Below are 16,313 nucleotides of genomic sequence, written 5' to 3' on the forward strand. Positions count from 1 at the left end.
CCAAAGACAATTCATACCCAAGATAACTCGTACCCATCTCACGAGGTAGACGTACCCAAGATTACTTACACTCAATTCAAAAGATAATCCATACCTATTAGTATATATACCATGCATTTTAACTTTATCTATGATTACAAGAAAAAAAGATTATGTAAATCTTGTAGGAAAGTGCAGTGAAATAGGGAGATGTAATGCAGCGCTTTAAATTGGGTGCATCTCATTACATAAGTATTGTGGGGTTCAGGATGTTTGGTTCACACTCAGGATGGAATGGAGAAAGGAAACTCACAATGTGCTCTCTATATACATGTTGTATTGGATGTACAATGCAGCTTGGTGCTGGGAAGTGGCAGCGTGGTTACAAGCGTGATGTAGAGAGAGCTGGTTGGTGAGGACGCTCAGAGGAGGACAGCTTGTGGGTCGCCATGCTCGGCGGCGGGAGCGAGGGCCGCCAGGCAGGAGGAGGAGCGAGGACCGCCAGGCAGGCGGAGGAGGAGGAGGTGTGTGTGTTGCTAGCTGGTTGGTGAGGACGCTCAGAGGAGGACAACTTGTGGGTCGCCATGCTCGCCGGCGGGAGCGAGGGCCGCCAGGCAGGAGGAGGAGCGAGGACCGCCAGGCAGGAGGAGGAGGAGGAGGTGTGTGCAGGGCCGGTTTTAAGCCTATTTGACCAATTTAATCAAATTGGGCCCCGCGCCGCAAGGGGGCCCCGCACACACGTGTGTTAGTTTTAAACTGTATACGATATTGGTAAAAAAGCTAACGTTAGACACAAAATCATTGTTATTGTCATCAAAATAATAGATCCCAGTCACGTGCGAGAATTTTCTGTTTTGTCAAAAGTCCAAGGGAATTAACTCTGGTGTTGGTCCACACGCCCTGACTTTCATAATCATTTACAGGAGCGGGAAGGGTGCGAGCCAATCAGAACACAGTTTTCACTCTCTCCCAACGCTTGGACGGTGTAAGTGTGTCGGGTCTGTATTTTTGGCTGTTTTCAGGGGGAAATACGAGTGATAACGTTGTGCTGTGTATATCAGCATGTCCTGTAATAACCAGTGAATCAGTGATCATCGTCAGACAGTGACAAAACTCCGGTCGTTGCCATAGACATGATTTGAGATGAGTTTTGCAGTGTTGACCTTGAAAATGAGAAGCATGGCCACTGGGTGGCGACCGAGGCGTGGTTTGTTTATAATTTTTGTGCTGGACAGTGATGATAATTGTTGATCCTGAGTACATGATTGATAGCGACAATAGCGATGATGAATCAGAAAATGACTTGTGATTCTGAGCACATGCAAGCACATACTATAGCTCTATGTAGGTAACCGAATCTTTGCGTACGTAGCGGTGTGCTATCCATGCCAAAGTGTTATATGTCCGGTTAAAGCTTTTTTTGTCCGGTGAAGTGGTGATAAACATTGTGTGGTTTTTATTTTATAGGATCAGTGTTTCGATTTTTTGTTTTAATTATAGCATTCATATATGCACATACTTATTTTTTAAGTGCCAGGGACTTCTCATTGTGAATAATTTTGTTCGTTTTTTCATTTCAGTTTATTATATGTCATTTCTGAAAAGATAATATAAAAAGCCCTTTCATCATGGCAAGCACAAGCAGAGATAGAGGCAGAGGGCGTAAGTATTTAAATGGCAACCAGAAGCGAGCACTGGCAAAGGCAAAGGTGCTTGAAAATGAAAAACATCGAGGTGCTATCAAAAAATTTCTTGTCACTCCACCTTTGAAACGCCCATGTATTGAAGATGAAGAAGACAAAAACGATTCAGAAAATGACAATACAGCCATTAGTCCAATTACAGTTGATGAATACAATGAAGAAATTGATATTCAGTTTGAAAAAGTTCAAGTTGACACACAGACACAGTTGAATCAAACTGAAGACGATCTTAATACAACAGAAGACAGTGCCAAAGTGAGAAGTCCACTTATAGCTAAAGAAGAGTCAGAAGGCCAAGCCCAAACATCAAACAGTGATGGATCATCCACAAGTACAGTTGTAATTAACATTAATGATGACCCGGCAAGTTGGCCATCGAATATAAATAGAAATATAAGAGATTATTTAACAATGAAAGGGCCTCCTGATATTCCAGTGAACAAGTTTCCACGAAATGAAAAGGGATTGTGTTTTTCTAAGTTTCACTGTATTGACAAAGAACGTGAACTAACTATTAATAAACATGCAAAGTACTGGCAGCAAGTATTCAAAAGGCTAGTGGCAATAGTGCAGTTTCTTGCTGAGAGAAATCTAGCGTTAAGAGGGACAGAAGAAAAAGTTGGTAATGAGAGTGTACACAATGGAAACTTTTTAGGTTTAGTGGAGCTGTTTGCAAAGTTTGACTCTGTTCTTGAAGAACATTTACGTAAAGTCAAGGCCAACGAAATTCATAATCACTATTTAGGAAAAGATACTCAGAATGAACTACTAGACATTATGGCTACAGCTGTTTTGAATGAGATACTGAATCGCGTAAAAGCAGCTAAGTACTATGCCATAATTTTAGACTGCACACCCGACTTGAGCCACCAGGAGCAAATGTCTCTAACGATCAGGTATGTTTCTGATGGCAACTTGGCTCCTTCAGGTGTTTATGAACATTTCATACAGTTTATGCAGGTTGAAAGTAGCACAGGAGAAAATTTATATAAAACATTATTAAACACACTAGAGCAGGGGTGGGCAACCCTTGGCACGCGTGCCAAACATGGCACGCTAACGGCTTCTTTCCGGCACGCGAGACCCGGGCTCACCTCAATAAAAAAAAACCTTTATATGGCAACCGCATGCCGCCTTGGCGGCAGCCGGTGGAAGGATTGTTTCCCGTTCTGTTGTTAAATAATTAGCCATGCGGCCAGATGTGGTGTGACTCCTTTACCATCATTAATATTTTATATATTTTTTCGAGTTTTGCAGTTAAGCAAAGAATTTATCGGTTAGCAAAATCCAAGTTCAGCTATATGAATGTTTAAATTTAATTAAAAGAAAAACAAATATTACACCAAGATCTGTAATAATTATCTGGCTATCAGAGATTGCATTAAAAACATTATATCAAAAGTCAACCTCTTTTAGATCACTGGGTCATTATATGGCACATTAACTTAAAAGGTGTCTTAACTTTCATGGAAGGGAACATGGCTTTTTTGCTCAGTGTCCCATAAATGTCACATGCATATCCGTTCTCTCTAATCATTGTTCCTCTGGTGGTGAATGTGTGAAGTGTGAACCAGCAAAGTAAACATAGCAAGAGGGAGAATCGCTGACCACGTGCAAGTAAGCTTTTATTTACTGTCCAAATTATCAGCTGTCATAGTGTTTGTCATGCTTACCCATAAATTTATCGATGTTCCTAAGACACTGCTGAATCTGTATACTCCTGTGCACAAGGAAAATTTGGCGCAACTTACCTTAGCAAGGCGATTTAAATTTTGCCCCTAAAATGTGACCTTTTTTAAGCTGAATAATAGATCTCACCCCGCTTAAGTGAGTAAAGCAAACCTTTGCTGAAAATTTTATGAACTTGTTGGTAGTGAGTATATTTATGGAGCGTGACATATCTGGCACACTGGTCAGAAGGTCCAAAAGAGGTTAATGAAGCCTGTTCTTCAGCATACTGTATGTGCCATAAACATAAGTTATTATTAAAGCTAAGGGAAATGTATTATTAATATTCAGGATTATGAAGTGTTATCTGCACGTGATCAGATAGCATGCATGCCTTTCTCGTTGATTTGCATTGTGTAGGCATGCCTATAATTGTACCAATTTATTTTATTTTTTATTTTTTTATTATCCACCAACTGATTTTCATAAACCTTGGTATATGTATGCAGAGAGTTGTTTGTAGGACTTCTTCTGTGAAGAGACATTTTGAAACTGTTCATAAAAACTTAAGTAATGTAACTGAGCAAGAACGAAGAGAATTAATTTCTCGTGAAATGATTAAGACAAAAAAACAGTCTGATGTTTTGATGAAATTTATTTCAGGTAGGCCAAGTTCCAACTTAGTTGCTGCTGGTTTTGAGGTTTCAAAAGTTATTGCCCAACATGGAAAGCCACTCAGTGATGGGGAGTATATTAAAGAAGCATGGCTAGAATGTGCTCCTTTCCTTTTTGATAACCTTTCAGAAAAGGACAAGATTATTCAGCGCATTAAAGATTTGTCTGAGTAGAAAAACAGTTAAGGATAGGATACTTAAGATGGAAATGAATACAACTGACCAATTAACAAAGGATTTAGCTTCATGTAAGTTCTTTTCTATTTGTGTTGATGAAAGCACAGATATTACATCATCAGCTAGGCTAGCAATTTTTTCTCGATTTTGTAGGGATGATGAGGTATGCGAAGAGATGATTAACCTTGTAACACTACCTGAGCGTACCACTGGGGCTGACATATGTAAAGCAGTTGTGAACGAATTATCTATTCGACAAATTGACATTTCAAAAGTAGTATCCGTCACAACAGATGGTGCACCCAGTATGATTGGTAAGGAAGCAGGATTTGTAAATCTGTTTGCAAAACATGTTGGTCATCCGCTGATAGGTTTTCATTGCATCATACATGAGGAGGCTTTATGTGCTAAAGCTGGTCTAAGGGAACTTCAAGAAGTGATGCAAACAGTCACCAAGGTTGTTAATTACATTTCTGCACGTGCCTTAAATAAAAGACAATTTCGGAATTTATTGAATGAGGTGGATTCGGTGTACAAAGGACTAACAATGTACAACAATGTTCGTTGGCTTAGTCGAGGATTTGTTTTGAAACGATTTGTTGAATGCATGGATGAGATAAATCTCTTTCTGATTAACCAACAAATGTCTTATAAAGAAATGTCTGACATCGTGTGGGTTTGTAAACTAATGTTTTTTGCAGATTTATGTGAACATTTAAATGACTTAAATGTTAAATTACAAGGCTCTGGTAAGACACTTGATGTTATGTTTGATTACATAAAGGCATTTGAAATGAAACTAGGAGTTTTTAAGAGGGATGTAGATAGTGAAAGATTTAGATACTTTCCAAACCTAAAGAAATACATCAATGATCTCACAAAGGATGACAAAACAGACTGCCAGTGTCTTCAGAAGCTATTTGTAAACATCATTGAGTCAACTGTTGAGCAGTTCTCAACAAGATTTGCTAGGTTCAGAGAATTAGAAGAGACTGCAAAATTCATTAAGTTTCCAGACAGTATAAAACTGGATGAACTAAACTTGCAGAAGTTTTCATGGATAGATATGGATGATTTTGAAATGCAATTGATTGAATTTCAAACTAGCTCAATTTGGAGGCAGAAATTTGTTGAGCTTAGAGCTGACTTGGAAAGTATTGAAAAGGATCAATTAGAGAAGGGAGTAAGAGAGAGAAATGCCGAAAACGAGGTACTGAGGACTTGGAATACTATTCCAGAAACTTTTGTCTGTTTAAAAAAACTTGCAACAACATTACTATCCATTTTTTCATCTACATATTCTTGTGAATCATTGTTCTCAGTGATGAACTCTGTTAAGTCTCATAATAGAAGTAGCCTTACTGATGAAACTAGTAGCGCATGTATATCTCTCAAGGTTACAAAATATAAACCGGATATAAATTATCTATCATCAGGGATGCAGCAGCAGAAGTCTCATTGATTCTAAATAAAGAAAAGGTTCACAATTATTCGTTCTCTAATTTTCATTTGATGTATTCTGTTAAAAATATTAAGGATTCGCTTTGGTTTAATATAATACAGTGTGTATTTTTGTAGGTAAAATAACTTTTATATTTTCTCTGTGGTTTTTATGCATCATTCATAAAGGATTAAGAATCAATAAAAGAATATCTTTAGTTTTATATCCTTTTATTGTGTTTTAGTCGAGTAAATCGATATTGAGCTTGGTATTGAAAAGGTTCTCCCATTACGTAAAAGATACCAAATAATATGTGACCCGGAAATTTTGGTTGGCACGAGAGAAAATTTTGTATCAAAGATTTGGTCGATTTTGGCACACACACTCAAAAAGGTTGCCCACCCCTGCACTAGAGGAATTAAAATTGGATGTGAAAGACATTCGAGGCCAAGGTTATGACAACGGTAGCAACATGAAAGGTCACACATCGGGAGTACAAGCACGGCTGTTGCAGGATAATCCAAGAGCCTTCTTTGTACCCTGCGCATGTCACAATTATAACCTGTTACTAGGAGATGTAGCCAAGTGCTGTCCAGATGCTATAACATTTTTTGGGATCTTGCAAAGGATCTACATAATGTTCTCAGCATCAACAAAGAGGTGGGCAGTTTTTAAGAACCATGTACCTGGGTTATCAGTGAAACCCTTGAGCGACACAAGGTGGGAGTGTCGGATTGATAGTGTTAAAGCTATTCGTTATCAGGTTGGAGAAGTATATGATGCACTTGTGGAAACATCAGAGATAACAGATGAGCCCAAGGTAAAAGCAGAGACAGAAGGTTTAGCAAACCAGCTAAAAGACTATAAATTTTTAGTTTCTTTGATATTTTGGCATGATTTACTTTTTAAAGTTAACTATGTTAGCAAGGAACTACAAGGTAAAACAAAGGACATTGATGAAGGCATGGAGTCATTTGAAAAACTATTATCATGGCTAAGAAAATATAGAGAGAGTGGTTTTAATGATGTCCTAATAGGCGCAAATGATTTGGCTGAAGCTGTTGAATTACCACTAGAATTTAGGAAATTTCAAGATAAACGACTACAAAGAAGGAAGAGAATGTTTTCATATGAGGCAAAAGATCAAGCTTTTGATGATCCAAAAGAAGCATATAGAGTTCAGTGCTTTACCTTAGTGCTAGACAAAGCTATTCAATCTCCAGAATCTAGATTTATGCAGCTTAAAAGCCATATAAAATTATTTGGATTTTTAAATAACTTTCAGGGCTTACAAAAGGCAGAAATAAGGAAACACACAGTAGACCTTGAAGCAGCTTTAATTGACACCAAACTAAAACAGAACACTGATGTAGAGGTAGGTACTGTAACAAGTAAAGATGTAGATGGTTATCTGTTGGCTGAAGAACTTGAAGCTCTGAAAACTTTTCTGCCCACCAGTGTCGCCAAGCCCCAAGCCCTGTTTGAATACCTGGTAGTAAACAATCGATTCACTGCATTTCCTAATGTTTTTGTTGCTTTGAGAATTTACTTAACAATGCCCGTAACAGTCGCATCGGGTGAGAGAAGTTTTTCTAAACTAAAATTGATTAAAACATACTTACGGTCAACAATTTCACAAGAAAGACTAAACAATTTGGCGATGCTATCTATAGAAAGTGACATTACCAAAACCCTTGACTTTAAAATGATTTTGAAAGATTTTGCAAATAAAAAAGCCAGAAAAGTGTGTTTCTAAAAGGTCCGTGCATAAACAGTTTGTCTGTAATTGTCTTAACTTGTAATAAAAAATCAAAACTTTTATACTGTTTTTAAACTTTTAGTATATCAAGTAATTAATGCTTTTTGGCTAAGGCGGGCATACTACACGAAATATAAAACATCAATCTTCGACTTTGTAGAGTAGAGGGCCCCACTATCAATTTTCTAATTGGGCCCCGCAATTCCTAGCACCGGCCCTGGTGGTGGAGGTCATCACAGGTAGGCGAACATTTTTTTGGAAACCAAGACAATCTTCTTTTTCAAAGCCTGTTTTAATTCCTTAATTTCCTTCTTGGTCATCTTTCCCTTGGCCTCTCTCTTGGCCAAGGCATTTATCTTCTTGGCCGAAGTTGGATGTTTCTTTCCCTTGACCTCTCTCTTGGCCAGGGCATTTATCTTCTTGGCCGAAACTGGGTGTTTCTTTCCCTTGGCCTCTCTCTTGGCCGAAACTGGGTGTTTCTTTCCCTTGGCCTCTCTCTTGGCCGAAACTGGGTGTTTCTTTCCCTTGGCCTCTCTCTTGGCCGAAACTGGGTGTTTCTTTCCCTTGGCCTCTCTCTTGGCCGAAACTGGGTGTTTCTTTCCCTTGGCCTCTCTTGGCAAAGCTGGAGTGTTCTTTCCTTAGCCTCTCTCTTGGCAAAAGCTGGAGTTCTTTCATGGCCTCTCTCTCTTGGCCAAAAGCTGGGTGTTCTTTCCTTGGCCTCTCTCTCTCTTGGCCGAAGCTGGGTGTTTCTTTCCCTTGGCCTCTCTCTTGGCCAAAGCTGGGTGTTTCTTTCCCTTGGCCTCTCTCTTGGCCAAAGCTGGGTGTTTCTTTCCCTTGGCCTCTCTCTTGGCCGAAGCTGGGTGTTTCTTTCCCTTGGCCTCTCTCTTGGCCAAAGCTGGGTGTTTCTTTCCCTTGGCCTCTCTCTTGGCCAAAGCTGGGTGTTTCTTTCCCTTGGCCTCTCTCTTGGCCAAAGCTGGGTGTTTCTTTCCCTTGGCCTCTCTCTTGGCCAAAGCTGGGTGTTTCTTTCCCTTGGCCTCTCTCTTGGCCAAAGCTGGGTGTTTCTTTCCCTTGGCCTCTCTCTTGGCCAAAGCTGGGTGTTTCTTTCCCTTGGCCTCTCTCTTGGCCGAAACTGGGTGTTTCTTTCCCTTGGCCTCTCTCTTGGCCGAAACTGGGTGTTTCTTTCCCTTGGCCTCTCTCTTGGCCGAAACTGGGTGTTTCTTTCCCTTGGCCTCTCTCTTGGCCAAAGCTGGGTGTTTCTTTCCCTTGGCCTCTCTCTTGGCCAAAGCTGGGTGTTTCTTTCCCTTGGCCTGGTACGTCTTGTTCTTCGTCGAGGCCGTTTTGTTGCGTGTTTGGGGTCCCCAGAGCCAGTTGCGGACGGCGGCGCTAATTAATGAGGAGGAATCGGTGTTGTCCTGGTCACGGCCGGATTTCCTGCATGGGCACTGACAGAGGATCATTTTGCCAGACAAAAAATCTTTGAGACGGAGGAGGAGATCTTTCACGTCCTCCTCACGGTCAGGAAGGTTCTCGGGGGAGGGTGATACGGTCTGGGCGCTGTTGGCAGGCGACTCGGCGTTCTCCACCTGGTCCTCGCTGACGAAGGGGCTGGTGAATGAGCAGCAACACACCACCTCATGCTTCTGCAGCAGTTGGGCCTCCGACAATTCTCTAGTAATTGCCACCAGAAATATTAAAAAACTGAACTTCATTTTAAAAAGGAGTTTCTATTCAAAACGTATTGTCCGTTTATTTACATTTGATTTGTGTATATGATAACTTTCCCAGATCATGACACACACACACACACACACACACACACACACACACACACACATTTTGAGGTAAAAGGAAATAAACATGGATAGGTAATTACACTTTGACTCTACTGTATCATAATCACTTGTGTTTTGTTATTCAGAGTTAAAGGAAAAAGTGACCAAGTTCTTAAGAATCAACTTTATACAGTTCGTGTGTTTGTATGTCGATCGAAATCACCGAATTTACTAACTGCTAAATTACCGACTTTCTTAAAATAACGACTAAATTACCGACTTTGGTGAATACTTATGAAATTACGGTCTTTGGTGGTGAAGTACAAGTGGTGTTGTAGAGAGTTTGGCTACCAGAAACAATAACAACAAATATAACAACAATAACACCAACAGTAACACCACCAATAACAACAATAACAAAAATAACGACAAAAACAACATGAACAAGAAAAATATAACAATAACACCACCAACAACAACACTACATTATCCCAGCAGCTTGGTAGCAACATCTGGTGGGTCACACACACACACACACACACACACACACACACACACACACGTTACAACAATAAAACATGTGGTTGTAGTTTATTTTGAGACCACTTACGAACAAAGGGATTAAGCCAAGTGCCCAGGGTACACACTAAGGCTCTCTCACCTGTATACTGCCTCAGGTGACAGCGACCTTCATGTACGGGAACTTTTGACGGATTACTGGACAGTTTTAATGATATATCTTCACAGCTAATAATACTACCACTACGATTACTCCTACTACTGCTACTTCTATGACCACTACTACTGCTACTTCTACGATTACTACTATTGCTGCTACTACTGTATCTGCTACTACTGCTGCTACTACTATAACTACTAATGTACTAATATAACTGGTAACTACTACTATTACTACTAATACTGCCACTACTACTGTACTAATCTATCTATCTGTCTTTTCTCTCTCTAAGGATGTGTTGTGGGTGGGGTGGGGTGTGTTGTGCGTGGGGTGTGGGTGGAGTGGGGTGTGTTGTGGGTGGGGTGGGTGGGGTGTGTTGTGGGTAGGGTGTGTTGTGGGTAGGGTGTATTGTGGGTGGGGTGTGTTGGGGATATGGTGTGTTTGGGTGGGGTGAGGTGGAGTGTGTTAGGGGTGGGGTAGGATGGAGTAAAGTAGGATGGGGTGGGATGTGTTGGGATAGGGTGGGGATGTGCGCCTCCTTCCAGATACAGGCCAGTGATGGTAGAAGTTGGAGCCTTCTACCGTAATAACACACATATATAATTATGCAAATGAGGCAGTGTCACTCAGACCCCTGGCCAGATAACTGTTGTCCCCGTACACCGCTGACCTAGGCACTTCCATCTGGGTCTTCCAAGGTTTGTGTGTTCAGTCTCTTAGGATCACGTGAAGATTAGGCACCCCAGCTTATTTCACTTGATTAGACACCCCAGCTCATTTCACTTTATTAGGTATCCCAGCTTATTTCACTAAAAGAATAGGTACCCCAGCTTAACTAGTAACATCAGGGTATTTCACTTGATTATGTACCCCAGCTTATTTCACTTGAGGATTAAACAACCTCACGCTACCTGAAGGAGTTAGGTTAGGCTAGATAATTTTTAAATGAACTGAAATAAGTCGTGTATGTGTGTCAGCTGAGCAACAACAACAACAACAACAACAACAATAATAATAACAATAATAATAATAATAAAAATGATAATAACAATAATAATAATAATAATAACAATAATAATAACAATAATAATAATAATAATAATAATAATAATAATAATAATAATAATAACAATAATAATAACAATAATAATAACAATAATAATAACAATAATAATAATAACAATAATAATAATAATAATAATAACAACAATAATAACATCCACACCAGGCACTCTCTTCACAAAGTAAAAAAAAAGTACTTTAATCTCATCACTAGCATCACTTAGGGGCATCAGCTAGTACAGTACAGCAACAATAATAATACTTTGAGAATATCTAGTAGTCTTCTAACTCACTCGGGGGTGACGGCGTTACTGTTTATAACGGCGTAAGTCAATGCTAAGTGTGTGTTGTGAAGTATCAGTGGTCATATTAACAACAGAGATGTGTGTGGGGGAGGGGGGGGGCAGGACCGGTAACTAGGTTGGTGGTATGTTACCTAGCGGTCCTGGTAGTAGTTGTGGTAGTAGTTGTAGTAGTAGTAGAGAGGGAAGGAGGGAGGAGGGGGATAAGTGATGAGTGCTGTGTGGGTCACCTGCGACTAACTGTTGTTGGTGGCGCTTTCTGGGTCGTGTGTGTGTGTGTGTGTGTGTGTGTGTGTGTGTGATTTTTTATTTTGCCGCTTGCAGCGGCTACTTTATTGTGCACCCCACACTCATCCTGTGAGCGGTAGCGCAAAAGGATTACAGAGTAGGGTTTACAAAGGGTCATAATAATTAACCCCGGTTGTCAGGATATTATGTCACCGAAAGTTACACAGTATTTCATTTACATTATTTGTTTAGTTCTATACATAAAGGGTAACTTATTCACAAATGCGTGAGAACAGGCGTGTGAGGCAGTATGTCTGGCCTCACACTTTGTTATTCACATTTACGTGGGAGGTATTCAAGCACATTGCGTATTTGGTTCTGTACATGAGAACTGATATAGTTACTGAGTGCAAAAAAGTGGATACAATCTTAATATGTCGGCTATCTTGCCATTAGAGATGAAGTGTTGTGCCATTTCACACACAGTGTGCTTGGACCTGTCCCTAAAAGGTTCTATCTTCACACAGTCGAGGACGTAGTGTTCAAGTGTGTGGCCATATGTATGGCCACACACTTTACATTTAGTTTTGTTTACATCTGCTTGAGGAACATACTGCCAGAGGTACTTATATCCTAACCTTAATCTAGCGGTTACAACATCTTGTAATCTATTGATCTTGTTACTTGCTCCATATACATGTTTCACTTGATACATCATCATAGTAAATATGGATCGACTAGTGCCTGTTTGCTTGTCTCTACTTAAAACAAACTCATCCAATAAGTTCTTTCCTAATTACAGTTTAAGGGTTCTTTTGACAGACCCAAATTGTATTCCAACAGTGTATCTTTGTTGGAGCACTTGAGAGTTTGTGAGAACATCAACTCTGTCTCTTGCATGTATTTTATGAGACGCCTATGTGGAGGACCATAGTTTGACCCTACAACTTTTGGTCAACAAGGCCACATATTTATTGTCTGGCCTTCCAGGAACAAAATCGTGACAACCTAGTCTAAAGAATTACCAAAGGGGCAAGTGGTGAGGATAGAGTCAGTGATGATGAGACTGTATCAGTAACAGTGGTTTCAATGAATTTAATAGCTGAGTATGGCAACTAATTCAGTTTGTAGAGTGGATGCCCAGTTGTTAATTCTAACTCCTTTCTCAATTATATTACCGTCAGGTTGAGTCACAACAATAGCACTTCCAGCCCTCCCACAGGCGGTGTTTAGAGATCCATCAGTGTAGATGGTCTGTGTGATATTATCATCAGTCTGTAGAGTGTGTATGTGTTCAAGGGCTCTCAATTTGGCAGTGTGTTGGAGATAAATGCCTTGTATAATTAATTTTTTAGGCGGATACGTCGGTATTGTGATATCGAAGGGAACTGTCCATAAGGGGTGGCAGAAGCGCTGTTGTGTCTCAACTTTGTACAGGTGGTCTGGTCAAATATCTTCCATATTAATGTGGCTGTAGTTTGGATCATTTGAGCTCAGTAGGCCCATAGTTCATACATTCTAGCAATTTTAAAGAAACAATGTTATCAGGATCACCGCATAGAAGCCTCAGGACTATCATGGGATGACTTTGATTCTTCTTTAACACTGGTATACCTAGTTCTTTCACTCATATTAAGTGCTTTGGCTCATGGGGCATCCTAGGGATAATTCTGGGGCTTTATTTTGCATTTTTCTCAGGCTTGTGTGCCTTTCCTCTTTGAGCCAGCCAGGAGCTGGTGCGTGACCAATCTATCAAGAGATCTTATATAGCCTAGGTACATTGTTTTAACAATTCTAATATTAGCACCATAGTGCGGGCTGTACCCCGCTACACTTCTAAGAGGTCTCAGTCTGTCAGTACATTGGCGGGTTAGCTGTTGTATGGCAGGTAGGGTACAAGGGACGGAAACACCAAGATATTTAAAAGAAGAAACATAGTCAATAGTGTTGTTACCTATCTTGAACTTGGCGGGGCCACGTTTGCGGTTACCAGCTTGTTTGTTGAACACCTTAGTTTTGTCAGTGGAGATAATAAGACCGAGGTGTTCACAGGCTGCGTATACATGGTTCAGGGTGGTTTGCATTTCACGATGAGTTTTAGCATGTATAAGAATATCATCAGCATAGCTGATTGAGATATTGCTGGGGTTGTCTGGTATTAAATTTAATAATGCATTCATAAGAACATTGAACAAAGTGGGGCTAAGTACTCCACCTTGAGGGGTACCAAGTTGCATATCTTTAACTTCACTTTTGTAACCCTGAAACAGTGCAGCAGCCCTTCTGTTGGATAGGTAACCACTTATCCAGTGTAACAGCCTACCTCCTATATCCATTTTGGCTAGTTCGTACAATATCAGTTGCCTATTGGCAATATCAAATGCAGCTTTTAGGTCAAGAAATGTGGTGTATCTGTGCCTTTCATCACCATGCACAGTTAGGAATGTGATGATGCAATTATGTACACCTTTACCATGGGTGAAGCCATTTATGTTAGGAGACATGTGTTCTCTGATTCTATATAAGAGTCTGCCAAGGACCATCCTCTCAAAGGTTTTACACAGGCAGCTGGTTAGTGATATGGGACGAAAGGCATCAGGCTGTCCTGGTTTCGGTATTGGTACAACAATACTGCTGGTCCATGATGTGGGTAGTTGGCCCTCGGCATGACTCATATTGTACAATACCAACAATGGATTGCCTGGCACGCGCCTTAGTAGTCTAATAATGATGTAGGTGACTCCGTCCTCTCCAGGGGAAGTAGACCTACCCCTGGCGAGGGCGGCGTCAAGCTCCCACTCAGTATATGGAACATCACACTCATCGTGCTGTTTGCCAGGCATAAAGCTAATAAGATTACTTCTCTCTACAGACTTCGCATCAAGGAGTCCCCGAGTCCTAGCTGGTAACATGTCATAGCTCGACACATGAGCCCACTTTGTTATTAGCTCATTCGACTTTTGCAGAGGGGTTGGATGGGAGACGTGTCTTCTGTTTTTACCTCTGATTATGTTTATGTCTTTCCAGGCTTTGCTGAGGGATGTGTGTTGGTTCAGGCTGTTGACATATGTCTCCCATGCATTTTGTCTGAGTTCGTTTACACGTTCCCTGACAGCAGCAAGGGAAGCTTGATACAATTGTAACATTTGAGGTGTTCTACATTGTCTGTAACCCTTACCCACCCTCCTGACCCTAGCCCTGAGTTTTTTCAGCTCAGGGTCATTATAGCACTGCTGTTGCCTGTTTCCATTATGCTGACCACGTTTTCTCCTTTTTTTGGTGGAGGCATTGTTGGTGAAGTATACATAAGTCCTATCTATCAGATCGTCATGGAAACTTTGGTAATTGTCAGGCTTGTAGTCCTTGTACCAGTCATGGATGAAGTCTATGAACTGGCTTTCATGTTCTTGCTTGACTGTGATTCTACGTCTGTTGAGTTTACCACCAGTGGGGGTGTCATTGGCTACATGTATACAAGCTTGGATTGGGCTGTGGTCAGACATAAGATCAGTGACAACATCAGAGCTATGAGTTGTGTATGATAGATTAAAGCCAATACATTTGTCTAGACCCCCGCCATAGATGTGTGTTGGTTCATTATTACCTATAATTTGAACATCTTCATATGTGCTGAGAAGTGAGATAAGTCTCCTACCATTGGTGTTAGTGGTGGAGTCACCTAATTTCTTGTGTCTAGTATTCAGGTCACCCATCAGGACAGTGGGCTCAGTGTGTAAAAAGTCTGGGAGATCTGTGTACTGAAGCTGATCTGAGGGAGTATAGGCGTTTAGCACGTTGAGTGTGGAGTTGCCCAGGTGGATAGTGATCCCATGGTACTGAAGGTTGGTAGTCTTTTTGGATACAAGAGGTACATGCGGGAGTGACTTCTTAACATACATCAAACATGTGTGAGTAGAACTAGGATCATAATACACATAATTGGGCAGACTGGGTGGGGGCTTACCATTAGGTGTGAGACACTCCTGCAGACACACAATATCGATGTCCTCAGTCACAACTTTGTGGTGTAGGTCAGGGTATCGTTTTCTAAGGGATGAGATGTTCCAACTCATCACCTTCACAGCTCTGTATCTTTGTCTGGTATTAACACTGGCCATTATGAAATGTATTTGGAATTTTGTCTGGTATTAACACTGGCCATTATGAAATGTATTTGGAAAGAAGCAAAAGGCACTGTATGATGCTGTTCTTTTCTGCGCTGCCTGTCCCTTCGGCAGGCAGTAGGCCAGTTAACCTTTTGGAAACATTTCTGGAGCACGTACGGCTCAACAATTGTTGTATTTCATTGGCAGACAACAACACACTTTGGTTACACTCGACATCACCACCATTTTCTGTTTGTGCTTGTTCATCTTCACTGACCATGTCCACAGAGGCATCAGTAGAACTGTTACCAGTATCACTATTTTCCTCTGCGTGGACACTAGTTCCTGGTGGGTCTTGAGTTTCCACATCTGGTACTGACATCTGAATATCTTCAGTTTGACTGTAATTTTTCCGTAGCTGCTGCACTGTGTTGGTAGTGTTTTTTCCTTTAGTGTATCACAGAGGCTCCTTAACATTTCAGTTTGAGCTGTAAACTGAGCTTTGAGTTCTTTAATTTCATTTTTCAAATCATTGATCTCTTCACGTTGTGCGTGTTCATGAAGTGTGTTGGCAGCTACCTGTTGTGTCGGTACGCCTGTGTTGCCCCATACTGATCTTTCGATGACTGCTGGTGATGATCCTGGAGCTTTGGTGGGAAGGGCGGGCCAGGGGTTGGCCGTAGGGAGTACCCTAGCAGCATTAGTGTTTCTTGAGACCTGCCTGGGTGGCGGGTCTGGGCGCTGAAGGGGTGTAGGAGCTCTA

The 16,313-nt window shown here is 40.9% G+C and overlaps 1 protein-coding gene across 1 annotated transcript; it reads left to right on the forward strand.

The window, feature by feature from the left end:
- The first annotated feature begins 942 nt into the window (after positions 1-942).
- Positions 943-4,198, forward strand: LOC121855442. Its single transcript, XM_042350379.1, has 3 exons — positions 943-977; positions 1,560-2,715; positions 4,014-4,198. The coding sequence occupies exons 2-3, from the start codon at positions 1,608-1,610 to the stop codon at positions 4,196-4,198; spliced, it is 1,293 nt and encodes a 430-aa protein (XP_042206313.1). The 5' UTR covers positions 943-977; positions 1,560-1,607.
- The last annotated feature ends 12,115 nt before the right edge of the window (positions 4,199-16,313 follow it).

This window comes from Homarus americanus, unplaced genomic scaffold (genome assembly GCF_018991925.1).
Source record: "Homarus americanus isolate GMGI-L3 unplaced genomic scaffold, GMGI_Hamer_2.0 scaffold59439, whole genome shotgun sequence".
NCBI lineage: Eukaryota > Metazoa > Arthropoda > Malacostraca > Decapoda > Nephropidae > Homarus > Homarus americanus.